Source organism: Monodelphis domestica, chromosome 3 (genome assembly GCF_027887165.1).
Source record: "Monodelphis domestica isolate mMonDom1 chromosome 3, mMonDom1.pri, whole genome shotgun sequence".
NCBI classification, from domain to species: Eukaryota; Metazoa; Chordata; class Mammalia; order Didelphimorphia; family Didelphidae; genus Monodelphis; species Monodelphis domestica.
This window is the reverse complement of record NC_077229.1, coordinates 430,812-456,936: the sequence shown is the minus strand read 5'-3', so window position 1 is coordinate 456,936 and position 26,125 is coordinate 430,812. Positions and strand designations below refer to the sequence as shown.

Genomic DNA, 26,125 nt, shown 5'->3' with positions numbered 1-26,125 from the left:
TTGGAAGCCTGGGTCCAGTGGCACGAAAAGTCGTCACACCTGGAGACTTCCTCAGCTGCATTGGATGGCCGTGTTGTCTTTTGTGCTCCAACACGCCCTGAGCACTCCACAGTGCTTTGCTGCGTCGCCCTCTCAGCCGTTGAACCTTCTTATTGGTTTCTTCCGTCTGTTCGGCCCAAACAGTCTTCACATGCTGGGTGAGCAAAGCCCTGGTTCACCAGGGGTCAACGATGACCCGATGGCTGCCCTCACAAGGTTTGGCCGGCCTGTCGAAGCCGTAGCCTGGGGTGTGGCCGCTGCCACATGCTAGCAGCTACTGGGAGCGTATGGGGTGTATGGGGTGCTCAGGGAGGGGTAGTATCTCTGGTATGGAGGGCTTGTCGTGCCCTCCTAGGGCATCTCTCCAGCCTCTGACCCCCACCTGACACCCAGCTCTCACGTGTGGCTCCTCTGAAATACTTATTTTAATTATTACATGGGTAAGTAAGTCACTTAACCTTTCCTGCTTCAGCTCCTCATCTTTAATATGGGCTGGAGGTTTGGCCCTACAAAATCAGACAACTACTACTAGAGTTCTAATACTTAGGGCAACTGATAGGGTGATGGAGAACTCTGCACTTAAGCCCTCCTGAGGGCCACTATGGTCTCAACAAAGACCCCAACCCTGGAAGGGAATTGCTGGGACTTTGCACTGATCTTCAGATAGTGGGGGCTGCAGAGCTTTAGGACATGGTGGAGGGGATAACACCTTATTGAATACCCTGAAGCCCCTGGGCTGGGGTGGGTGGGAGTGGCCAAGATACAACAGCAGCTCAAGTGGCCAAAGAGGTGCTTCTGGGTTAAATGTCTTCCTGGGGTTCATCCTGGTGAAGAAAGCAAAGGTAGAGCCAAGTTCCTTCAGTCTCTGTGTAGGAGGAACTGGGCTGGCTGGGAGGAGATCTCTGCTTCTTCAGCTTCGATTGTCCTTCCAGTTCAGGCTTCCACGTTCTGGGAAGGAGACAAGACCAGATCCTGCTCACCTTAGGGAGCTCTGAGTTCTTGGTTTGACCTCTGGGAGATTCAGGCAGAGGATTAATTCAGATGGCTCAAGGAAATGGCAAAGAGCTCCTGTCTCTGCCCAGAAAACCCCAAAGCAGGGAAAGAAGAGTTACCAAAGCAAGAACAGGTGGGTTCATCATGGAGGTGGGTACCAGGAGGGCAGAGCTCTGCCTCAGCTTCGTCTTGGGAAGAGAAGGGAAAACCTCTGCCCCTTTGGGTCCTTTTTCCCTCCCTACCTCAGGGTGCAAAGGCCCAGGACCTGACCCCAGGAGGGATTGGTCTGATTCAGATCCCAAGCTGGGAGGGAGATCAGGGAGGCTTTCTTGAGTCCAACTAAAAGCAATTGGCCCAGAGAGTGAGCCCAAAGGTAGAGAGGAAGATGGGCTTTTCTACACTGGGGAAAGAGGAGATTGACTGTCCCAGGGGCTCCAGGCCATCTCTTGCTGCTCCAAAGGGCAGAGAAGGAAGACATTCCCTGGGCCAAGGGATTCCTGTTTGGAAGAGCTTTGGCTGGAACTCCATTCATAGGGTCATAAAGTGGGGTGAGGTGGGGACAGGAAGGCAGGGTCCTAAGTGGGGAGAGAAGGCCCAGGAAAAATGGAGAAGCTTCATCCGATGGACTCACTGGGGCTACTTTGCTGCCTCTACAGGGAGCCTGGAGTCCCAGGGAATGGCCTTGGAGAGGGACAGACTCCCAGCCCAGGTAAGTGCATTCCAGCCCCAGATCGGATTCCCATCAGCCACGGAGGCCCTCTCTGGGTCTGACACAAGATGGGCTGGGAAGCTGCTTCCTCCTTCCTGTTGGACCATTTTTATACTTGTATTGAAGGCAGGAGGAACAGCATTTCCTGACATTTCTCGGTGTTGGCCAATGATTCCTTGGTCCTTGGGCATGAATTTAGGTCAGGTCAGACCCCAAGAGCTCCCCCCAGGCGCTGCTTCCCTTGTTGGATTTCTCCCCATCACAAGTGAGTGCCAAGTACGACCGTTCACGCCTTCATCTTTCCTGCCAAGGGATGGAGTCTTTGCTCTCCCTCTGCTTGCCTGGCAACACACAGACACACGCGTGTGCACACACACACACACACACACCCTCTTCCTCTGTTTCTTTTCACCAACCTGTTTCCACTTGAGCCTTGTCTGGCCAGGCCTGGGCAGGCCTGGGTGTCCCAAGGTCTGTGCTGTCGTCCTCAGAGAGGAAATTGTCCCCCTGGTGCTGCTCACTTGCTTCTGCCTCGAGTCCTCCGAGTCTTCCCAAGTCAGCCGATCCGGAGGAACACCCCAGTCTGTGCTGGGTACTGCCTAGCCCAGCCGGGTACTGCTGAGCACAAAGAAAAGGAAAACCATCGGCCACCCCACCAACGTTCTGACCGGGGAGACCCGTCAGCAACTGTGTCCAAAGAACACTCTGCAGGTGTGGTGGAGGGAGGCATTCTGGGAGGGAAGGCTGTAAGGGTTCTGGGAGCACAGAAATCATTGGTTCCCAAGGGGAGGATTTAGCTGGGACTTGAAGGAAGCTCAGGCCAGAGGGAGGAGGGTAATCATTCCCTGCAGAGAGACAGCCCCTGGAAAGGCCCAGAATCGGGTCGTGGAAGGTCTTGGCCAAGGATCATCCTGGAGACCTGTGTCCCTGAGTCTGAGGAGGAGGAGGAAGGTGTGAGGAGATGGGAAGGGGCTGGAAGGTCATATGCCATTGGACCCTGTTGTGGGAATGGTCGGGGTCCTTGGCAGTGATAGCCAGAATCGGGCCGCTGGGGGGAGCCCAGGAACGGCCCTCACACAGAAAATGGGGCCTTTTTTTTTTTCAGAAGAGGAGCTTCGAGGGTTCAGCAGAGCTATTTGTCCCAGACCCAGGAGCTGGGTAGATGCCTTCTCTGGTCAGTAGAATGCCTCACTAGTCTAGTCCTTCCCCTTGTTAAGACAGGCTGAAGAGAAAGAGGTTTCTGGAAGGCCTGGGAATTTTCTTTGCAAAGAGGGTTAGAGAGGTCCTGAGGGAGACCTCCTGGCCTTGTCAAAAAGGCATGTCGCCCGCTCGACATCAAAGAGTGGGAGACAGACAGACTGGAGTTCTTCATGCTCTTCTGAAAACCTGCTTTCAGCCATTTATAGAATCACCCTCTGAGGTCAGTGTTCTTATTTTCATTATTTCCCAGTTGAGGAAACGGAGGCAAACAGGTTATGTGAACTTACAGTCATGCAGCATGTAAGGATCTGGCAGGATTGCAAAGCAGATTTTTAGGAATATCCTTTTGTAACGACTATCACTATGTTTGTGAGCCTACCTCAAAATCTCCATTTATACACCCCCCCCCCCATGATCCTGTGGGGAAACCAGTTTCCCCCAAAGGATCATGGAAACATCTTCAACTTAAAGATTGTAATCATGTGTGGATAAAAGGGAAAGAGAAACCCCGTGATGACTAGGTTGACAAGAAGCCAATTTGGGGGCAGTCCCCTTTGGCATAAGCGTCTCTATTCAAAACAAAGGCATTTCAGCCCCTCATAGTTCACTTCCCATCCCTCTGGATCTTCTGGTGCAGCATGTGGTCTCTGCAGGCCTCCATCTAAATGGCACATTCTGGATCCTGGGAGGGAGCAAGTTTCTTATCCTAAAATTGCTTCAATTTAAATCCTAGTTCACAGCAATAACTCCCCCCCCCCCCCCTGAATAATAACAAACATGGGGATCACTCAGGGATGCATGGCTGAGTTAGGAGGTACAGGAAGCCATTTGCAAAAGAAAATCAAGAACATGAAAAGATCCAAATAAAAGAGGAAAGTCACTTGTGAATGAAATACAAAATGTAAAAGTCTTATGTCTAAAAAATCCAAGTAAAGGAAAAACAAACCGATAACAGGCCCTTGAATCAGGGCCCAATGAAGATGATTGAAGCAATGATTCATCGACCCAATCCGTAGCCAGGACGATAGAACGTTTGCCACACCATGAAAGACGGACATGGTGACTAGGGTAGTGAGCTCATCAACTCCCTATGTCCTTCCTCTATTCCCCTCTTCACTCTCACCGCCGTGGTGCAATAAAGCTCCTAGCAGCTTCATGACTCAGTTTGAACTATTACACCCACATACCCAGCATGGCACCCAAACCTGTCCGTTTCCCCTTTGTAACATTTCTCGAAGACGCCCCATTCTGATCATCCCGGTGGAGGCCCAAAGCACCTCCTGCTCGCACTCTTCAGACAATGGGTGGCAGGTCGGCTCCCCTCGAGAGTCTCCGCTACAAATCATTGTCCATTCAGTCCCTGGAGTGATTTTTCTGTAGTGCAGTTCTGAGGGTGCCACTCCTCTACTCCATAGGCTCCAGGGGCTCCCTGTTGTCTCCAGGATCAGATACATCATGTTCTATTAGCCATTCAAAGATGACCGTCACAGTCTTTTCCTTATTCCCCAAGTGGTACTCTTCCCTCCAGTGATCCTGACCTGGATTCTTTCAACTGCAGAGTTACCTTCTCTCCTATAATGGATTCTAAGTATTGATTCAAAGGCAGAAGAGTGGTAAGGGTTAGGCAGTAGAGGTGAAGGGACTTGCCCAGGGTCACCTAACTAGGAAGTGTCTGAGGTCAGATTTGAAACCAGGACCAAGTCTTTCTTTCTAGATCTACTTCTGTATCCATTGAACAACCTAACAGCGCCCACCCTCACCTTCCACCTTAGTATTCATTCTAAGATAGAAGAACAAGGACGAAGCAATCGGGGTTAAGTGACTTGCCCTGAGGTTAAATTTGAACTCGGGTCCTTCTGACTCCACCTCTGATCCTCTGTCTACTGTGTGATCTCGCTGCCTCTGGCTCCAATGTTACAAGGGAATCACTTTAAAAGACTGATATATATTAATTTAAGGTCGCCAAGGAATTCAGCTATGTAATTCCTAAATGAAAACTCAAGTCAGCTGTCAACCTTTTATGGAGTTTAATTACAAATAGGAGGAAGAAAGGAATTAGAGATAGAGAGAGAGAAAAAGGGAGAGAAGGGAATAGGGCTTAAATACCCCTTCTGTTTAGGCTGGGCCAAAAGGCCCAAGCCCTTAGATAGCTGGGGCAAAGAAAAAAAGATCAGTCCCTATTACTCACGTGACCAAAATGGAGAAACAGTCTCAGAGGCCCCCACCTTCAGCTTCCTTCAGAGCAAGCTTCTCAGAGCACACCGCCACTACTTCCACAAACTCCTCAACCACCACGAGTCTTCAGACCCCCTCATCTTTAAGGAAAACCATCCAAGTTGCCTCCCCTCAGTTCTCACATCTACCAATCACTGTCCATCAATTTCCCTGTGCCAATGGAGGATCTAGCTTAACCCAGGACCGCCCAGAGGGCTTTGCACATGTCTGTTGAAGGTCATATTTTCAAATGATTAAATCTTTGCTCCTTTGCTACAGCCCTTTCTAAATCCTGTTAACCTGAGTAGGGTAGAGATTGGAATAATTAAATTTTGATCTAGGCTGCAGCCCTTACTCAATCCTGTTAGGACTGAATAGGGTGGAGATTGATTCCAAGTATCTCCATTGTATCAATTCTAAAATCAATCATGACTCGAAGAAATTCCTGTTCTATGCTTAAGCATAGGTCAAAGCCTTTCCATTGTTCAGCAAAAGGTTTCTGTCCTAAAGTAATCTTAAGAAGGGAAGAGAAGGAACCTCCCATGCCAATGGGGTTCCCATTCCAATAGACTATCAGTAAGAAATTTTCAAAGTATGAAATATCCCAATGGTGAAATTTCTAACATTTATAAGTCTAAGGAATTTTTAGGTTTACACCAAGCATGTTCAATGGCTGTCTCCCATTCCTGGAATATTTCTTTCTTTCCAGTTCAGAATGCTGACCCCACTTCCCTTAAATCCTAATGAAAACCCTTCTACACGAACTCTAACCCCAACCCCATGAAATTCGAGTGCCTTCATTCTCTTCATTATTTCCCATTTCTCCTAGGTAGACCTTGCTTGATGTATTTATTTTTTGCCTATGGTCTTCCTCCCTCATTGAATTGTCAGCTCCTTGAGGACAAGAGTTGTCTTTTGCCTTTTGGGGAATCCCCTGGGCTGAGCACAGGGCCCCGTATATAAAAGACATTGAATGTCGATGGAATGGAATCGAACATTTCTGGTCCTTATGAAAACCTGAGTATGTCGCTCTCTTGTTTGTCTTCTCCCATTTGGTTCTAAAAGATGCATTCACTTGTAGATGGGACATCACAAGAGTCTTTCCATGACACCCTGTGTCTTTGGCTTCACCCTAACCCTACCAGGTTTCTCTCCTTCTATTGTTATTCTGCTACGATTGTGGTCTGGAGTGACTCACTCCTCCTTTGTACGGTGTGGAGTTTTCCACAAACACATTTCAGGTTTTCATTCTAAAAGTAGGTCAGGCTACTTTTCATGGGTGAGCATTGACTTTTTGGGCCATGATGGTAGGGCTCCCATTGGCAGGGGTTGGGAGTGACATTTCACAAAAAGGTCAACGGAGGCCGTTCTCCAAACAAGATGAATGGGCATTCTGCCTGTCCATGAAGAAGTCGATGGCGTTACGTCCTCTACAAAGAACAGAATAGGTGCCAGAGAATGGAGGGCAACGAAACTGGTTTGGAGCGAGGATGTAGAAACAGTATGATTGATTGGAAGTTGAGTAAACGGGCGCCAGCCAGCCTTTGAGTTCAAATGCAAAGGCAAAGCCCTGACTTTGGACAGCAAAAGAAACCTCTTTGAGGGATTCTTGGATGGTGAAAGAATGCTACAGCGGAGAGGATGTTTTGGCAGAAGAAACGTGTCTGCAAGGAAATACCCAGGAGTGCCGTGGAGCAGTGATTGACAGGAGAGAACTTGCTTCGAGTCTTAGAACCTTGGAGGAGGGGGAGCTTGGAAGTTCAACAAGGGGAGTTACGAGGGAACTCCGAGACCCTTACTCCAGCCTTTGGCAGAGAACCCCACGGCGGCCAAGGATTTCCTCCTCGAACCTGACATCCACAGAGTCTAGACAGGTTTCCTGTCCCTAGAAGAAGAAGAAGACCAACGAGGGAGCAGAGTGGAACGGCCGAGTTTACCCTGAGGTAGACAGACTTGCTCACCAGCGTCACCTAATGTCTGGAGACTTATTCCCTCTGTGGATGAGCCTCCAGTGAGACAGCGTCCCCAAACCCCTAGGCAGAGAGGAGATTTCAAATGGGCCTTGGCTCTAGCCGAGGGCTGACAAGACCGGACATCGAAAACGACTTCTTTAGTTTAGGGAAAACGACACCCCTCTTTCCTGATCCTGCCCGTGTTTGCTGTACACAAATACATGTTAACACCCGAGAAGCCGTCACATTCATCGAAGAGAATCCTTATTCTTATGAATAAACTCATGCCACAAATTAATTCCTGTTTTTTGATTGAATGAGCTCCCTTCTCCATCAGAGCCACGCATTTTTGTGTCACGAAACATAAATAAGAAATAGAGGCCATATACAAATGGAAGGAATCGTGAAGCAAAAGGTTTTCCCTGTGACCCACCCTACCAAGAACCTCAAGGCCTGAATGTAACCACAGACAATTCTCCTTCGCTTGACTGAAAACCCTCCCAGATCACTCCTATCTCTTTAGAAACCTCCTCCTGTGTTCGCCCACATAAGACTCGGTTTTAGTCATGCCCCAAACAAACCGCATCTTTTCTTGAACTATGTTTCCTTTGGAGGCATCCCGTAAAACTCTTCCCTCCAGAATGCCCCTCACTTGCAAAATTCTTCCCAGATTTCAGGTGAGAATGTATCACTTATAAGTTTTGGTAAGAAAGAACTTTGCTCTCTCTTCTCCTCCACCGATCCACACAATTCCCAGAGAGAGCACAGACCCTCTCCATGATTTCATAGGGAGACGCCTGTTGTTAGACACTCCTCAGCGTTATTCCAATAAGAGCTATCTTCTTAAAATTCTTTGGGTCAGGGGCAGCTGGGTAGCTCAGTGGATGGACAGCCAGGCCTAGAGAGGGGAGGTCCTGGGTTCCAATCTGTCCTCAGACACTTCCCAGCTGGGTGACCCTGGGCAAGTCACTTGACCCCCCTTGCCTAGCCCTTCCCACTCTTCTGCCTTGGAGCCAATACACAGTATTGAGTACTCTAAGATGGAAGGTAACAGTTTAAAAAAAGAAATTCTAAACCCTTACCTTCCGTCTTGGAGTCAATCCTGTGTATTGGTTCCAAGGCAGAAGAGTGGGAAGGGCTAGGCAAGGGGGGTCAAGTGACTTGCCCAGGGTCACCCAGCTGGGAAGTGTCTGAGGACAGATTGGAACCCAGGACCTCCCCTCTCTAGGCCTGGTTCTCCATCCACTGAGCTACCCAGCTGCCCCCAAGACTATGTTTTTAAGGGCTGACCCTGACACTCCTAAAAGGTTGGGGGTCAGACCTTCTGTGTGCTTCATTTTTAATCCTGACATGGCTTTCAGCCCGCTGTCCTATGACTTTTGATGCTCTAGGAGGTGGTGACACTCAAGGATGTGGCTGTGGACTTCACACGGGAGGAGTGGGCCCTCTTGGCCCCTCCCCAGAAGGAGCTGTACAAGGAGGTGATGCAGGAGAATGCCCAGAACCTGCTCTCTGTGGGTAAGGAGCCTCTCCCTGCTGCCCGAGTCTGCCATCCAAGGGAGTCTCTTCATTAGGAGTTGGCAGGATTTGGACTATTTACCAGTGATGAAGAAAGGAAAAGCGCTAGTTTAGTCGGGTCCAAGAGAGGCCCCTCTGCTGCCTGGTTTTCCTACAGAGGACTTTGCATGGTGCCATGGGACCTTGGGGCTTCCCTTCGGTGCTCCTCAAGTCCGAGATCCAATCCAGGCACGGAAGTCATCTCAGAGTGGATTCCGTCTCCTCTCCCAGCCTGGAATGGTGTGTCCTAAACCCCTCTCGGGAGATGGTTCAGGCAGGTTTCCCTCTCGAGGGTGCAGCTCCTATTTGAGCTCTTTTTCTCCTCAAAGAACATAAACGTGTAGCTCAGCTCCTAGGTGTCTTTGTCCTTCATCTTCCTTCCTCTTGCCTTCCACCTTCAGCACACACAGCTCATGAGAAAGGGAAGGCAGGGAATACGCATTTCTAATGACCTGCTCCTTGCCAGATGCTCTGCCAACGTTGTTCTTTAAATGATGTCCCTTCTTCCTCCCCTTAATCTTCCCGCACGATTCTACCCATTTTACAGCTGAGGAAATAGAGAGGAGATGAAGTGACTTGTTCTGAGGCACACGCTTAGTACTCGTATGTGGCCAGATTGAAACGGAGGCCTTGTGGACGCTCCCCTCAGCTCTGTCCGCTCCACTTCTGGCTGCCTCTCATTTTGTGAGAATTGAAAACTATGGAGCGAGTGCACCCTGCTACAAAGAAAATGCCCCAGCTTTCCAAACTGGCTGATGATCTTGTCCCCCTTCCTCTCCCCCAAATGAATGCTTTGGAAACTTCTTCAGGAGTCCTTGTCAACAGCCTGTCGTCACTGCCTGCCTCTTCTGTTGCTGTCAGCACTGACTGACTGGCAGAGAAACAGAGTTGGGAACCACGAGGAGGGGTTGAGTTCCACAGCAGGAGAGGCACAGACGAACCAAAGTCCCATGAAAGGTCTATAGGAGGTTCAGGGAGTGAGGAGCAGGTAGGGCGGTGGGACAGGAGCCGATCCCTTTTCCCCAGCCAGAAGGGAACGTGACAGGATTGGCCACCAGGAGTGGGGGGAGGAGATTTGGCTGCTGCTCATGACATGCTCGCGGCACAGGAACAGGCACCCCCTAGCCTAGCATTGCAGACACTTAGGGTGAGTGCAGACCCATGTGGGGACCCCGTGAACCCCTCTCTAAATGGAGTCCCTGGATTCCCTTGGCTCTCCCAAAAGAGAACTCAATGACAAGTTTCTTTCCATCCTCTTCCCTAACTGATTCCTCATGCCCAGGGCTTGCCGTTCCCAGAGATGTGATCTCTTACGTGGAGCCAAGGGAAGCCCCGTGGAGGCTGGAGCAGGAAGGCCTGAGGAGCTGCCGTCCAGGTGAGTGAGGTGAAAAGTGGTGTGTGAGAGCCGTGGTGAGCAGATGTTTCTCTGCTGGGGTGAAGCCTGAGAGGGAAGGAGCCCTGGAGAGCTCTAAAGGGGCTTCAGGAGAGCCAGACTGAGGATGCTGGGGGAAAGCATGGCGGAGAAAACAAGGGAAAGGCATCGGCACAGCTCACCGCCAATGGCCTTCGCTAGCAGTTTAGCCCAGAATCTGAGGACGGACATTGGACAGTATCTCACGGCATGTAGAGATCAAGGGAGAGTGTGTGGAGGATCAAAGAGAAATGGCTGATTGGCTACAATAAGAAAAGAGCCATTATTTCATTAGTGTGGGAAAGACTGAAAAGTAAAGAAAAATATGAAGACTAGAGGAAAGAAGGAGCAGAATTGAGATGAGGGATGGGATGGGATTCTTTGCCCATGGAAAGAGATTTTCTTTAGCTAGGAGAGGAAGGACCTTTTCCTCTGATCCTGAGGCCAAAAAGGAAAAGGAGGCAGCTAAGTTGGGTGAGATGTGGAGGACAAGAGAGCTCTGCAGAGGTCCAGCTTTTGTGTCTAAATCATCAGCCTCAGACCCTTTCCCAGTCTCTGGACATCAATCTTTGTCCTGTTCTTGGAGAAGCAGGTGACCACTCGACTTCAATTTAGGGAGACGAGAGCCTAGAAAAAAGCCTCTGAGATCTTCAGGATTGGGTGTGCTCAGGTTCCCACAGACTTACTGTTGAATGCTGAGAAATGAGGGCCAGAAACAGAGAAACATGGCTGAGGCCGGAGCATGCATTTGCCTACCAGGAGAGAGACCAGAATGCAAGGACTCTGGTAGAGCCTGGGCCCAGCCAGTAAACATGGATTGAATATAAAATAGGTTCTAGGAACTGTGCTAAGGCCTGAGAGGATTCTAAGGAAGGACCAAAACAGTCTGGGCTGTCCTGGAGCTCCCAGTCTAGGATCTCAACATGGAGGTGGTTTAAAAAGATGATTGAGTGAGAAGATTGTTTTGGGGAATGGAGATGTATTTATTTGGAAGGGAGATCAGGAAATAGAGCAATAAAGAAAAATAATCAAAGGAAGAAGTAGTCAGAATTATAAGGATAAAACCACCATTTGCCGATGGCACCTACTATGTGTCACACACTTTGTAAATATTTTCTCACTTGATCCTCATGGGAACCCTAGGAGTGACTTTATCTTATTATGCCCATGTTATAGTTGAGGAGAGGGAGACAGAGCCCCTAGGAAGTACTAGCAAGTTTCTGAGGTAGAATGAGAATGCACCACCACCTGTATGTGATTTTTGAGAAGAATATCATGAAAATGTTGGCATCTGTATGAGGTGGAAAATAGGAAGAGAATTGTACAAGCTTTCTTGCTGAGGGATGAAAATTCTTTGGTTTTTTTTTTTTTGGTTTTACCTTTCTAACCAGTTAACAACATGCATTGCTAACTATCCTATGAAAGATTTGTTTTTCCTAAATGATAACTGTTCTTGGCAATCAATGGCACATATCACTTTTTTTTTGAAAAACAGTGTTTATATACAAAACCCCCTAGGTAAGGGTAGGTTTTTTCCTACCACTGGCAAATTGGCTACACTCTCACTGAAACCACTTACCTTAGTTACCAAACAATTCTTTTAAGAAACTCCCAGAGAGAAGAATGATCATATAAATGTAGGAAAGTTCAAATCAGAAAACAACCACAGCATTGCAGTGAGTGGTCAGTGAAGGACTGTTTTTGTAAAAATGTTGTCGATGAAAAAAAGCCTGTACTCTGCCTGTCTAGTGACCTGCATTTCCAAAGACTGCTGTCTGTGCTGCAAGAATGCAAACCCAAATAACATCTCGATTTTGTGATTATAAACTTGATGAGATGCAATTGGAGGGTAACCCAGGAAAGGGACTATTACTCATGTGTAGTGACAACCAAGGTCTCTGGATGCCTGTGAGCATGAATGAACAAAATTCCTGGGAGTTTGGAAATAATTTGATGTCAAATTGAAAAACTAAAAGAATATGTTACACTTAGAAGCAGTCAATTTAAGGTTGTCATTGAATGTACCCCAAAATATTCCCGGTTATAATTTGGAATCTCTGCAGGGAAAAAACCCAATATTTTGTTTGAAATACTTGTTGTCAAAGAGGAAAAATATTGTTACAACAAAATTAGGTTCCCATTTACTGCTTAAGGTGACAGTATCTAATTTTTAGCTCAAGTCTCTTTGAACATGATCTCACATATGCAAAGGGCTTATGAATCACTAAATGGGAAGGGCATGAAAGGACAAATAATGAAGCATGCAGTCCATTTCCTCATAAAAGGGTGATGGACTCAACTTACTATATAAACATTTTTTAAAATGGGAAATACCATTTCTTTGCTTAAATTTTATTTAGCAGAAGAATTTTATTTTAGTGAAAAGAGGCATCTTTTCTTTTATGACTTGTGTAAATACAAAAAAGAGCACTGATTTTCTTCATTTGATTTCAGATAATACAACAAAAACATAAGTTTGAATGCTAGATTATGAAATAATGAGAATATGTTGTATCCATGCACCCTGTGGTATCATACCTATGAAGAAAGGCAATGAAAATAAAAGCAAAAAGGAAAGATTGAAAGTGAATTGTTTAGTCCTAATGGCAGAGCATACCCAATCACAAGGTTGGTCTCAGCTACCAGGATTTGGGTCAAGTCACTCAGCCACCATTCTGAGGTCATAGTCTGAGTTAGGAATGTAATAATGCCAGCCTTGCCAAAATCACAGTTTTGTTATGAAGAGCCAATGTGGTCCTATAAGAGGCCCTTTGTTAATTAAATTGTTCTTTAGATTTGAGGTAATCGCATTTTCACAGTATGGATTGTGCCCAATTAAGTTGGAAGGTTTTTCTTCTTATCTGTAAAAGGGAATTCTTAATCCCTTTTTCTAATTTAACTGGGGACCTGGAGGTCCTTTTTACCATAGAGATGTGTAGGGATTAACCAGTTCACAGTGAAAGGAGGTAGAAATTAGAGAGACAGGAAGTGAGGTAAGAAGGGGATGGAAAGGGTCCAGTGTCAGTTGATCAGGAGAAAAGTCAGTGGCTGATGGGTGCTGGCAGTTGTGGGGAAGTTGGCTGTTGTGAGTGTGTTGGGTTGGTGGTTGGTCTTTGTTGATAGATGTAATTGGGGTTGGATTAAACACTGATTGGGTGGCTTTGATTGTGTGAATTGGTTTGGACCTTTTTGGGATGGTTATTAGCAGTAGATATATAGGCAGTTTTAGTTAGTAATTATAGGCAGTTGTAGAGCAGCTAGTTAAATATTAGATAATTTCTCTATCTCTTTCCTATATTTCCCTCATCTACTATATTCTTTTACTATCTCTATTAATAAAACTAAATTAGAAGTTTTCCTTTCTCTGGCTTAAAGGGTTCATATTAATTTACAACTCTACTATATTCTCATTAAAACTTAGCAACTATATTCTCATGAATAACTTAGTTATTAAAAGCTGCTCTTTTATTTTTGTCAAACCCCCAATTTAACCATTACATTTTTAGTTGGCAAGCCAGCCAGGAGTTTGACTAATCCTTTTTAAATCTTCTGATCACTTTCCTTACTTTTTTACTGAAACTATTCCCAATTCAAGTTCCTATCAGTTAATTCTGTTACAGCTGTTGATCCTTTATGTTAAAACAGTGTCATCTACTGACAGAAAGTAGAACTGCAAACAAAATGAACAGATTAAATATGATATTTAGTAGTCTGGTTCAGATTGGAATGCTGTTTCTTCTATATCTAAAGTGGTTATCCCATTATCCAACAGAAGATCACACAGTGGTTTTATATAGCCCTGTTCCTAGCTGTACTTATAGTGATAGGAGGCTTGGCATTCTGCCTATTCCTCCTCAGGAAGAGACAGAATAATTGTTTGACCGCAAAGCTGAACTAAAAGCTCACCTGGAAGAAAAACTAGTAACCTTGAAACGAAGCTGGAAGAGAGTCTGGGGGATCTCAAGGCTTATATAAAAAGCATTGAGAAAAGCCTGAGAAATCCCCAGAGTAAAAAAGAGAGATTTATTATCTCTCAACACTCCCTCATCATTATAGCCAACTCAGTTTCTGTTCAGTCCTGCTCCACGCATTTCTTCCCATACTTAAACCACCTCAACTTCTGGTCCTGTTCTAACGATCTCTGAATCCTCATCCTATTCTAACTATCTTAAAATGCCAAACCTACACTATTGCCACACAGACTCCCCAAATTTCTCTCACCAGAGTTATTTTCCCACCTACACCCATTACTTGCTTTATGGCAACCCAAACATCAAGCCAAGAGACAGAAACGGAAAATAATACAATAACAATTCTATTCCCCTTAAAAGAAGTACCCACCTTTAGTAAGAGTGGAGATGTAACTTACCTCCCAAGATATTGAGATTCAAGCAAAATACCTCTTGTTTTGAGGATAAGCCAGTTGTGATTGTTAAAGAGCTACAGAGCATTTATTGCACATATGATCCTGAATGGATTGATATTGAAAATTTGCTCCAAGCTTTTTTGACAGAAAGAAAAATAAAATTGTCTCTTGTCAATCGGGCTCAGGGAAGGGGAACAGTTCATTGGCCTACACAAGATCCAAAATGGAACCCCAACAATGAGCAAGATTGCACAAGACTATGCCAGGTTATAGAGTCATTATTAATCACGTGAGAGCTTGCTCTGATAGGCCTGGTACATGGACAAAATTTGAAAATCTTCAACAAAAATCCGATGAAAATTTGTCTCAATTTATGGATAGACTTATTGAACTGGGAGGTAGATATATAGACCTGGATCTTGCCAGAGAAAGGATTGTCAGATAAATAAGGAGACAGTTTGTGAAAAACTGTTGTAAAGTGGTCAAAGATTATTTTAAGACCAATTGTCCAAATTGGGCTAGTATGGACCTTGAAGAATTGAGGAGAGTAGCAGTTTATCTATTTAATGGCCATGAAAGGAAAGATGAGGAGAAGACTTTAATAGAGACATTAAGGAGAGAAATTAAAAGTTTAAAGGAGGAAATTGAAAGAGAAAAAGCAAATTGAACAGTGGTCTTAGCCCCTTTGCAAGAATACACATAAAGGTGTTACTTCTGTGGAAAAAGGTGTCATGTAACTGTAGAAACTGGAACCAGGAACTCAACATAAATTTTAGAAATAATGGGAACTCTAGGAATAACAACTTTAGAAATAATAACAATTATAGAAATAACAACAAAAGAAACACATTTAGAAATACTAATCCAAATGAGGCAAATGATAGTTTACAACAATATATCTGAAATGAGGCTCACCCATGCTATACTCAGAGCAGAAATCCCCCTCAATGAGAGGAAACTCAGAGAGGGGAGAAAGGACTCTGGTATCAGTGAAACCTTTGATTTCCCAGACACTGATATCTTAACACCTGGTATCCCAGTTCATACTCTCCCTCATAATAATGAACTACATGTGACCCTGAAAGTTGGAAACGCTTATGATTGCCTCTTAGATACTGGTGCTTCTCGATCAGTGTTGATGAATACACCTGGTTCTGATTGTGATTCCATTGGTTCTTTAAATGTAGTAGGGGGTGTTAGGAGCAACTCTGAAGGTCACAAAGCTGTCCCTTTGAATGGTATCTGGGACCCTTCTTACTAGAACATTCTTTTCTATTAATGCTCAATTCCCCTATAAATTTATTAGGGAGAGACCTTTGATGTAAACTTAGAGCCACAATAACATACTCTCAAGACAGTGCTAGAATTCTGAGGAATCTTTAAAATCTGTTCCCTGTACTTCTTTTAGACAGTCAGTAGGTGGACAAACCTCCCACCTGATATACCTGAATCTCTCAGGGCCACATCTTCATCCAATGTAGGCCTACTCAAACGACTATTCCTGTGCAAATCAAAACAAAAGGTGGCCTACCTCCTTCCATTCCTAAATATCCCGTATCAAAAGAGGAAATTGAGGGAATTACTGCAGCGATAAATTCCCTAATTGAGCAAAAAATTCCATGTAAATATGAATATAATATACCTATCTTGTCTGTTAAAAAGCCAAAAATAGATATGACTGTGAAAAAGCAAAGGGTAACAGGAAAGACCAAGGTGGATTAATGGTGAAAATCCACCTAGGAAACTTTCTTGGGCCAGTTAGCACAAACAAAAGAGACTCTCTTCAGAAAAACACACTTTTTGTTTATTTATAGATTAAGGATAGAAAATTGATAAGGTTTCTCTGATACTAAGATCTAACTCTCCAACCTAGCCGTCTGTGCCTCTCTCATGAGAGAGCTCTTCAAGTCTTCCAAAACTTCCTACCAGCTCCCTGTTTGTGGCTTTCTCAGCCAGCGAGAAGCCACAAGGTAGAAAGATAGAAAAAGGATAGAAGTTTTGGATACCCCGAGGGGCGTGGTGGAGCCAAGTTATAAATATGAGGTGGCAGAAATGAGTCAGAAACCAGGCCTTATTGATTATAATGGGGCCACAGCAGAAGCCCGATCTTAGGATGTCGCAGAGGCATGATCCATCCTGAGATCCACAATTAATACCACACAGGTCGGAGACATGATAGAGAAAAGAGAGTGCCTGGCCAAAAGCCAGGGCCCAGGTGGGAGAGGTAGATAAGGAAAGGAATTAAAGATGGAGCTTGGCCAGAGCTCCAGCAAGGACAGACATCAGTGAGAGCTAAGATCCAAGAGAGGGCGGAGCTTTCTGTGGCCCTGTATTTAATCTCTTTGATATGCAAATATACACAATACATAGGGATGATTATCATTGGTTAATGACAAGGTATAGGTGTGGTTTCTCTTAGCCAGGTGAACACAAAGAAACCTATTTTCCCGCCTAACCTGGGGGAAGCTGGGGTCAAGGGTCAGAGGCTTTCTCAGCCATGCGCAAGACTGAGCATGCCCTCTTCTAAGACAATCTTTACATTCTGTTTCCCTTGTCCCTAGATAGGTGTGGACTGCTACACTGTTCTAGCTAAGAAATCCAAAATCTATCAAGCTCTCTAGACTTAATTCCCAGACTGCTGTAAAAACCCCAATGTCCAAATGCTAGAATCTTTGAATTATCTTGGCCAAATTGTTAAACAGTAGGGAAGCTAGATCACTTTCACAATGTTATCCAGTAGCTGGAACCTCCAACTCTCTAAACAGATAGGTAAAGGATAGCAAACCAGAGGTGCTGCTTAGTTTTAGCTTAGAGGCAAGCAACTACAAAAACAATTTTTTCTCATAAATTCTTTCTCAGCACCTCTCAAATTCCAGAATCTTTTTCAGGGTCCCTGGCTAAACTTGTCCTCAAATTTTTTTGGAGACAATTTGCACTTTCTCTTATCCTCTTATCCCCTTATTCCTACAAATGGAAAACCTGTCTCGTTTTGTACAAGATTTAAAGGCTGTAAACAATCATGTCATCAAAAGACATCCTGTGGTTCCAAAGCCCATCCAAATTTATGTCCTCTATTCCTAGCCTGGTTTCATATTTTACAGTAGCAGATTTGTGTTCAGCCTTTTCCTCAATACCCATTCATGAAGATTCCAGAAATATATTTGCCTTCACCTGGAAAGGTTCTCAGTGGACATGGATTCATTTGCCCCAAGGGTATGTGGAAAGTTCCACTTTATTTTCACAGATTTTAGCACAAGATTTAGAAAATATTGAGAGCTGTTTGATATGCTTTGTAGATGATTTACTCTTGAACTCACCAAATGCCACAACATGCCAAGAAGATAATGTAAGGATAATTTTAGTGTTTTGACTTAAATCTAAATGATGGGTCACCAGGGAAAATTCCCAAATAATAAAATACCCAAGTCAGCTGGGAATTATGGAGATTTTAATTAATATAGAGAGAAGGAATTAAGGAAAAGAGAGAGAGAGAGAATTAATTTAATCTGCCTGGCTCAGGCTGAGCCAGGAAGTAGTTAAAGGCCTTGGCCAAAGTGGCCTCTCTGAGCTTAAGGTAAGGGAGTCAGTCTTATCACTCACCACGAGACTGTCTTCAAGCTGGGCTCCAGTACTCCACTGAACTCAATCTCTTGAACTGAGTTCAGAATCCTCTGAACTGAATTGCCTCCACTGACTTTTTACCCCTACCCTTTAAAGACATTTTTTCTTGTCACCTCCCCTACATTTTTACGTCTACCAATCACAGTAGACACTTTCCCCCCAGTACTGCCCATTCTTAGTTCTCAGCACTCTTTAGTTCTCACCTTCTCTGGTTAGATTATATCTTCTGAGGTACTTCACACTTCTTTGTTAAGCTTGCCTTTTGTGATTAATTTAATCTTTACAGGTACTTAACACCTTTTTGTATTAGATCTAAAAATAGACCTAGCTTAAGGTTCTAGTTTCACTATAAGGTTAAGTACCTTCATTGTTCAATCAGGAGTTTACAACTTTATCTTCCTCTAAAGTATGTCTAAGTATGGGTGGAATAATGTAAAGTACCCAAGACATTCCTGATTCTTGTTAGACCAAGTATCTCCATTGTTACAATAAGGAAATAGCTAAATAAAATCTTCTAAAGTATAGTCTGAGTAATTTTTAAGATTCACAATAGCAACCATCTTCTTTTGGAACTATAAAGGGAGACCACAAGATTTCAAAGGAAAAGATTCAGTGGTATCTTTGCAAAGGGAAGTATTTAGGGTTTATTTTAACTGTTGGTGCCCACTTCATTTTTTCCTAAGTACATCTAAGATATTAAAAAATTAAGTGCTCCCTTCACTAAGAAACACTTGAGAACAATTCCAGGAGCAACAGGATTTTGTAGACAGTGGATTCCTTGCTATTGGGAAATCAGTAAACCCCTTATAGCACTGACAAAAATTTTGGTCACTGAACCACTTAGGTTAGAGGTAGGATAGCCCTTTCTAAGTTAAAACAAGCTATCCTTTTTGGCCCTGCTTTAGTCATCCCAGATTATAAAAAGCCATTCACTTTATATGTACATGAATGGAGGAGTAGCTTCAGGTGTTTCAACGTAAACTTTAGAACCTGTTCAATGTCCACCTGCTTATTACTTGGCACATCTGGACCCATTAGCTTCAGGAGCACCATCATGTCTTAGAGGCATAGCTGCAACAGCTTTATTAGTAACTAAATCTTCTGATTTAGTATTGGGATGCCCACTAACCATAATGTGTCCACATGAAATCGAAGCATTGTTGCTAAGGTATAGAACACAGGCATTTTTTGACTAAAGACTCTTTAAGGTACGAAGTGACCTTGTTAGGCAATGAAAATATCTTAAAAAGCTGCACAACACTTAACCCTGCCACCTTGCTTCCAGATTTACCATTTACAGGAGAATCATTACATAATTGTGAATCTTTAGTGTCCATGACTGAAAAACCTTGAGATAATCTGGACACACCTTTAGACAACCCAGGTCTAGTCTTATTCACTGAAGGTTCTTCTTTCATGAGGAATGGCAATTTGCCACTCTGTGGTCATCTTCACTCCCCTCAAAGATAATAGCTCAAGGGGCAGAACTCAGCTTTAAAACATGCCTATATAATTGATAAAGATGATAAAGCTTCGTGGATTCCAGCAACTAAATGCCAACCACCAACCCAACACACTCCTAGCAGCCAAGTTCCCTACAACTGCCAACACCTGTCAGCCACTGACTTCCTCTCCTGATCAACTGTCTGCCCCTTTATTTCCCCTTCTTACCTCACTTCCTGTCTCTCTGGTTTCTACTTCCTTTAATTGTGGACTGGTTAATCCCTACACATCTCTATGGTAAAAGGACCTCTAGGTCCCCTGTTAAATTAGAGAGCGTGATTAAGAATTCCTCTTTACATATCCAAGGAAATAGAATATAAAGCAGTTTATATTCTGACAGCGGAGGAAAGGAAATATGGTTATATATGTGGGTATGTGATTACGAAGTATTTATTTTTTTCAGGAGAGGTCAGACCTGAAATGACAGTGACTCCAACCGATGCGAGCCTTTTTGTGGAAGAAAGTGACCAACAAAGATTCATGAGTGATGGTCCCAATAAATTACCTTGGAGAGAATTCTCTGTTGGATCTCAAAATTCATCCCTTATTGAACATCAAAGAATGCACACTGAGCAAAAATCTAGTGAATGTAATCAGTGTGGAAAGAATTTTATGCACAGGGCCTGTCTTGTTGGACATCAGATAATCCACAGTGGGGAGAAGCCTTATGAATGCAAGCAATGTGGAAAGCCATTCAGATACAGCTACTCTCTTGTTCGACATCAGAGAATCCACAGTGGGGAGAAACCTTATGAATGCAAGCAATGTAGAAAGACATTCAGTGGGATCCTCAGTCTTGTTCTACATCAGAGAATGCACACTGGGGAGAAACCTTATGAATGCAAACAATGTGGAAAGACATTCATTTGGAGAGCCAGTCTTGTCCAACATCAGAGAATACACACAGAGAAGCTTTATCAATGCAAGCAATGTGGAAAGACATTCAGTCAGAGCTCCCTTCTTGTTCGACATCAGAGAATCCACACTGGGGAGAAACCTTATGAATGTAAGCACTGTGGAAAGACATTCAGTCAGAGCTCCCTTCTTGTTCGACATCAGAGAATCCACACTGGGGAGAAACCTTATGAATGTAAGCACTGTGGAAAGACATTCAGTCAGAGCTCCCTTCTTGTTCGACATCAGAGAATCCACACTGGGGAGAAACCTTATGAATGTAAGCACTGTGGAAAGACATTCAGTCAGAGCTCCCTTCATGTTCGACATCAGAGAATCCACACTGGGGAGAAACCTTATGAATGTAAGCAATGTAAAAAGACATTCAGTCAGAGCTCCCTTCTTGTTCAGCATCAGAGAATCCACACTGGGGAGAAACCCTATGAATGCAGGCAATGTGGAAAGGCATTCAATAGGATCTATAATCTTACTATACATAAGAGAATCCACACTGGGGAGAAACCTTATGAGTGCAAGCAATGTGGAAAGGCATTTGGTAGGATCTCTAGTCTTGCTATACATGAGAGAATGCACACTGGAGAGAAACCTTATGAATGCAAGCAATGTGGAAAGGCATTCAGTCAGAACGTCTCTCTTGCAGCACATCAGAGAATTCATACTGGAGAGAGACCTTATGAATGCAAGCAATGTGGAAAGACATTCAGTAGGATCACTTATCTTGCTATACATCAGCGAGTGCACACTGGGGAGAAACCTTATGAATGCAAGCAATGTGGAAAGGCATTCACATGGAGAGCCAGTCTTATTCGACATCAGAGAATTCACACAGAGAAGCCTTATCAATGTAAGCAATGTGGAAAGGCATTCATTAGGATCCCTAGTCTTGCCAAACATCAGAGAATCCACACTGGGGAGAAACCTTATGAATGTAAGCAATGTGGAAAGACATTCCGTTATAGCTCCCGTCTTGTTCAACATCAGAGAATCCATACTGGGGAGAAACATTATAAATGCAAGCAATGTGGAAAGGCATTCAGTTATAGCTCCCATCTTGTTCGACATCAGAGAAGCCACACTGGGGAGAAACCTTATGAATGCAAGCAATGTGGAAAGGCATTCAGTAGTATCCATAATCTTGCTATACATCAGAGAATCCACACTGGGGAGAAGCCTTATGAGTGCAAGCAATGTGGAAAGGCATTCAGTAGGCTCCCTAGTCTTGCTATACATCAGAGAATCCACACTGGGGAGAAACCATATGAATGCAAGCAATGTGGAAAGACATTCACTCAGAACTCCTCTCTTAAAGCACATCAGAGAATCCATACTGGGGAGAGACCTTATGAGTGCAAGCAATGTGGAAAGACATTCAGTAGGATCCCTAGTCTTGCTATACATCAGAGAATCCACACTGGGGAGAGACCTTATGAATGCAAGCAATGTGGAAAGACATTCATAAACAGTTCTGGTCTTACAGTGCATGAGAGAATCCACACTGGGGAGAAACCTTATGAATGCAAGCAATGTGGAAAGACATTCATAAACAGTTCTGGTCTTACAGTGCATGAGAGAATCCACACTGGGGAGGAACCTTATGAATGCAAGCAGTGTGGAAAGACATTCAAAAGCAGTTCTGCTCTTGCTCGACATCAGAGAACTCACACTGGGGAGAAACTTTATGAATGTACTTAATGTGTAAAGACATTCAGTCAGAGTACCAGTCTTGCAGTACATCACAAAGTACACACTGTGGAGTGTATAATTGAAAATATATTACCCTAAAGAGAACTACATTTCCCAGGAGCCCACTGACTTCCTGTCCTTACATACTTCTTATAGATAGGGGATATTAGGCAGGGACGTGGAAGGTCCCAGGTCTTTACTTCCTGTCCTGAGCTTGGTGGTGGTAAGGCAAGTGTTTGAACTGGCTGATCAGCCATGGGCACACATTCTTTATTCCTTGATTTCTAATGATCATTAATAAATCTCTTAAAATATTTTTTATTAGATTTAATTTTTACATTTGGTGACAAAAAGGGACAAGAAACTCAATTTTTTAAAGATAGCCTAGATAATTTTTTAAGCCACGTTTCTCCTGCCAAGACCTTTTTGCCCACCCCACCCACCCTTGAACACTCCAACTCTTTTTGGAGCTTCTGCATTTTTCTTTTCCTACTTTTTGCCTGGTTGCTTGCTCTCCCTACTGACCAGGCTATTTTTAGCTGGGGGACTCTTGGTGAAGAAGAGATAAACCACTTCTCTTGCCCAACTACTTGAGTCTGTTCCTCATTCCTCCTGTAAAGGATAATTTTAGCGTTATAACCTAAATTATACCAATTCTTGGTTGCCTTGGATATCTCAAAACAATAAAACAAAAATATCCAAGTCAGTCTGAAATTTTATGGTGATTTAATTAATATAGTGGGAAGAAATTAGGAAGAAGGGAGAAGGAAAGGGTATAGGATTTTTTCCCTCCTGGCTCGTACTGGGCAGGAAGATTAGGGGATCTAGAAAGTATGCGTTTGGAGTGTGAAAGAGGAAGGAATCAACCTGTACTCCAAGAGGGCTCAGACAAGATGCCTGAACCTGAATTAGCTCAAGGGAAAACTCACCGCCAAAACCCAGACAAATAGCTGCCAGCATGCCAAGATGTCAGAATGCTTAGCATGTTGCCAGCCAGAGACATCTCTCTGGGAAAAGAGCCCGAAGAGAGCAAGTAACTTGTCCTATATAGACGGTTTTATGTCACTTTCCTGCATCTCATTTGTACCAATGTTAGCTTAGCTTGACTGAGGACAGCCCAGGGGTCTGGCCACTGTTTCTGCACATATCTGTTGAAGGCCATTTTCTCAAATACTTATATGGTGCAGACATTCCTGACCTTCTTAAACTAAGTAGGGTGGAGAAATGTAGAGTTCCCAAGACTTGGTTCTCTTAAACCAAGTATCTCCATTGTTACTAATCAGGAGATAGCTAAATCAGATGTTCTAAAGTACAATCTGAGTAGGGTGGAGTAGTTTTGAAATTCACAGTTCCTCATCTCTTGCTGCTGATACTGTTTGCTCCAGCCTCTTACCCTAATCGCTCATCTGGCTCTCAGTCCCAGGCCCCCCAGCAGCTCTACTCCTAAAACTGACCTCTGAACAGACCTGGAACCCTACTGCTGTTGCTGATTGCTGCCACCAAGAAACTAGGAGCCAGGGCATATGGTAAAAAACTGGGGTGTTCTTTCCTTAGGCAACAATTAGCCTCCAGGTGGCAGGGTACCTGGGGTGGTGGTGATAGAAGACGATGAGAAGGAAGAGACTTCCAAACATGAAGTTGATTACAAGCATGGCATATTTTATGAGAGAGCAGTGCATTGCCTATTTCAAACAGCTTCCAGCTTTAGGATGTTTTTTTCATGAGTACACTGATCCTTTTACTTTTCTTCCCTGAGATTCAGGCTCTAAGATTCATTCAATTTGGGATTCCTTCTCAGCAAGGAGTTCTCCCTCACTATGGGAGACCCAAGAGCACTGATAATAGGGATCTGAATGGATAGAAAAAGGAACTTTATCTTTGTGTGAGAACAATTATTATATTTGGTCTTTCTTTTCCCCCTATTTACACATTACATTTTCCCCACATGTTAGTATACATAGATTGATATAAATGTAGTCCTTATAGAAGAGAGTTTGAGTAAAAGAAGATAACATTTTTCTCCTTTTCCCTTTCCTTCATATTTACCTTTTCAGGTATTCCATGCTCTTTGATTTTTGATATCAAACTTTCCACAGAGCTCTGGTCTTTTCATTGCAAAAAGTTGGAAATCTTCTATTTTGTTGAATGCCCATACTTTCCCTTGGAAGTATATAGTCACTTTTGCTGGATAGCTGATTCTTGGTTGAAGACCCAGCTCTCTTGCCTTTCTGAAGATCATGTTCCATGCCTTACGATCATTTAGAGTAGAACTTGCAAGGTCTTGTGTGACCCTGATTGGCATTCCTTTATATCTAAATTGTCTTTTTCTGGCTTCTTGCAGGATTTTTTTCTTTTGTTTGAGAGTTTTGGAATTTGGCAATTACATTCCTGGGAGTTGTCTTTTGGGGGTTTAGTGTAGAGGGTGTTCTGTGAGCTCTGTCAGTGGCTGAATTGCCCCCTTGTTCTAGAATCTCTGGGCAATTTTCTTTGATTATCTCTTGTATTACGATGTTGAGTTTGCTGTTTATTTCTGGCTTTTCTGGAAGTCTAATTATTCTTAAATTATCTCTTCTCCCTCTATTTTCAAAATCCGTCACTTTGTCAGTGAGATATTTTATGTTCTCTTCTAATTTCTTGGTCTTTTGGCTTTGCTTTATTAGTTCTTGCTTTAAAGCCTGGTTTTCTTTTACAGTTTGATCAAACTGGTTTTGTAGATGCATGAATTTCTTTTGCATTATTTCCCACTTTTCCTCCCAGAAGGCTTCCATCTTTTTGATCATTTCCAATTCAAATTCTTCATGGGTTTGTGGAGAGTTTCCATTTCCTTTGGAAGGTTTCAGAGCACTTGCTTGTGTTTCCTCTTCTATCTCCTCTGTGTTTTGTATTTTTGCTCCATAAAATGTGTCCAAAGTTGCCCCCTTCTTCTTGTTTTTTTTTTTAATTTTGGGACTTTTGTGTTTCTGTGGAGTTTGCCATCTCTATCTGAGTGGGGGGGGGGGGGTTAGCTTTTCTTATCTCTGTCTGGTGTTCAGAGGTTTTAGCCCTAGGCAGATTGTCCGTTCTATGCAGTTGTTGTTCTGTCTTCCCGGGAAGCCAGGAGTTGCTGGTGTGTCCCTGTTACTGCCCTCCTCTCCTCGGCACCCTCCTGATGCTTCTCCTTTGCCTTACTTCCACACTCTAAGCCTAGCTTGGCCCTTGTTCCTGTGCCTTAGACGGCCAGCGCCTGCACTCTGCTGGGGGAGGGGCCGCGGCTTCCCGGAGCTCTGAGGGCTCCTAATGAGATTAGCTTTCCCTGGGTTGAATTTAGTATGCCTTGAGGCAGGGACTTTTTTCGTGAGACTCCGATGGAAGGATCCAGCCATGGGGTTACAAGCTCCCCCCCCCCTGTTTCCCTGCTGTCTGGGTGCCCCCTCGACTGGGTTAGGTTCTTTTCAGGATGTGGCCTTCAGAATAGCTGGCTCCCAAGGTCCTTTTGCCAGTCCTGAGGGTTGCTGTTCTTTCAGAAGACCCTGCTCTCTGAGGGGGAGGGGCCGCGGCTTCCCAGGGCTCCGAGGGCTCCTCCCAGGAGGTTACGAGCTCCCCCTGTCTCTCTGTTTCCCTGCTGTCTGGGTGCCCCCTCGACTGGGTCAGGTTGTTTTCAGGATGTGGCCTTCAGAATAGCCGGCTCCTGAGGCCCTTTTGCCAGTCCTGAGGGTTGCTGTTGTTTCAGAAGATCCTGCTCTCTGAAGGAGAGGGGCCACAGCTTCCTGGAGCTCCGAGGGCTCCTCCCAGGGGGTTACGAGTTCCCCCATCTCTCTCTGTTTCCCTGCTGTCTGGGTGCCCCCTCAACTGGGTTAGGTTGTTTTCAGGAAGTGGCCTTCAGAATAGCAGGCTGTGGGGCTCTGAGGTTGCCTCTGCTGCCTCGGACTCGGACTCGGTGCTCTGGGTTGGGGGGGATGGGTCCTAGGACCTTCCTTCTGCCT

General features: G+C 44.3%; 1 protein-coding gene across 2 annotated transcripts; it reads left to right on the top strand.

Moving 5' to 3' along the window:
* Nucleotides 1-367: 367 nt before the first annotated feature.
* LOC130458140 (zinc finger protein 420-like) lies at nt 368-25,859 on the top strand. Of its 2 annotated transcripts, XM_056821126.1 has the most exons (5): nt 368-1,165; nt 1,689-1,741; nt 8,499-8,625; nt 9,947-10,039; nt 19,969-25,859. In XM_056821126.1, exons 1-5 carry the CDS (start codon nt 1,081-1,083, stop codon nt 22,170-22,172), a joined length of 2,562 nt encoding a protein of 853 aa, XP_056677104.1. In that variant the 5' UTR covers nt 368-1,080; the 3' UTR covers nt 22,173-25,859. The 2 variants fall into 2 exon arrangements, 1 of the variants encoding a protein (XP_056677104.1); XR_008917230.1 differs by lacking the exons at nt 8,499-8,625; nt 9,947-10,039; nt 19,969-25,859 and adding an exon at nt 2,847-5,223 and having other exon boundaries at nt 1,070-1,165; nt 1,689-2,452.
* The last annotated feature ends 266 nt before the right edge of the window (nt 25,860-26,125 follow it).

Bases quoted from the DNA above. Each gene is read 5' to 3' on its own strand.
- LOC130458140 (XM_056821126.1), top strand. From the start codon at position 1,081: ATGGCTCAAGGAAATGGCAAAGAGCTCCTGTCTCTGCCCAGAAAACCC. The intron at 8,626-9,946 runs GTAAGGAGCCTC...CCTCATGCCCAG, and splicing joins CCAGAACCTGCTCTCTGTGG to GGCTTGCCGTTCCCAGAGAT. The intron at 10,040-19,968 runs GTGAGTGAGGTG...TATTTTTTTCAG, and splicing joins CCTGAGGAGCTGCCGTCCAG to GAGAGGTCAGACCTGAAATG.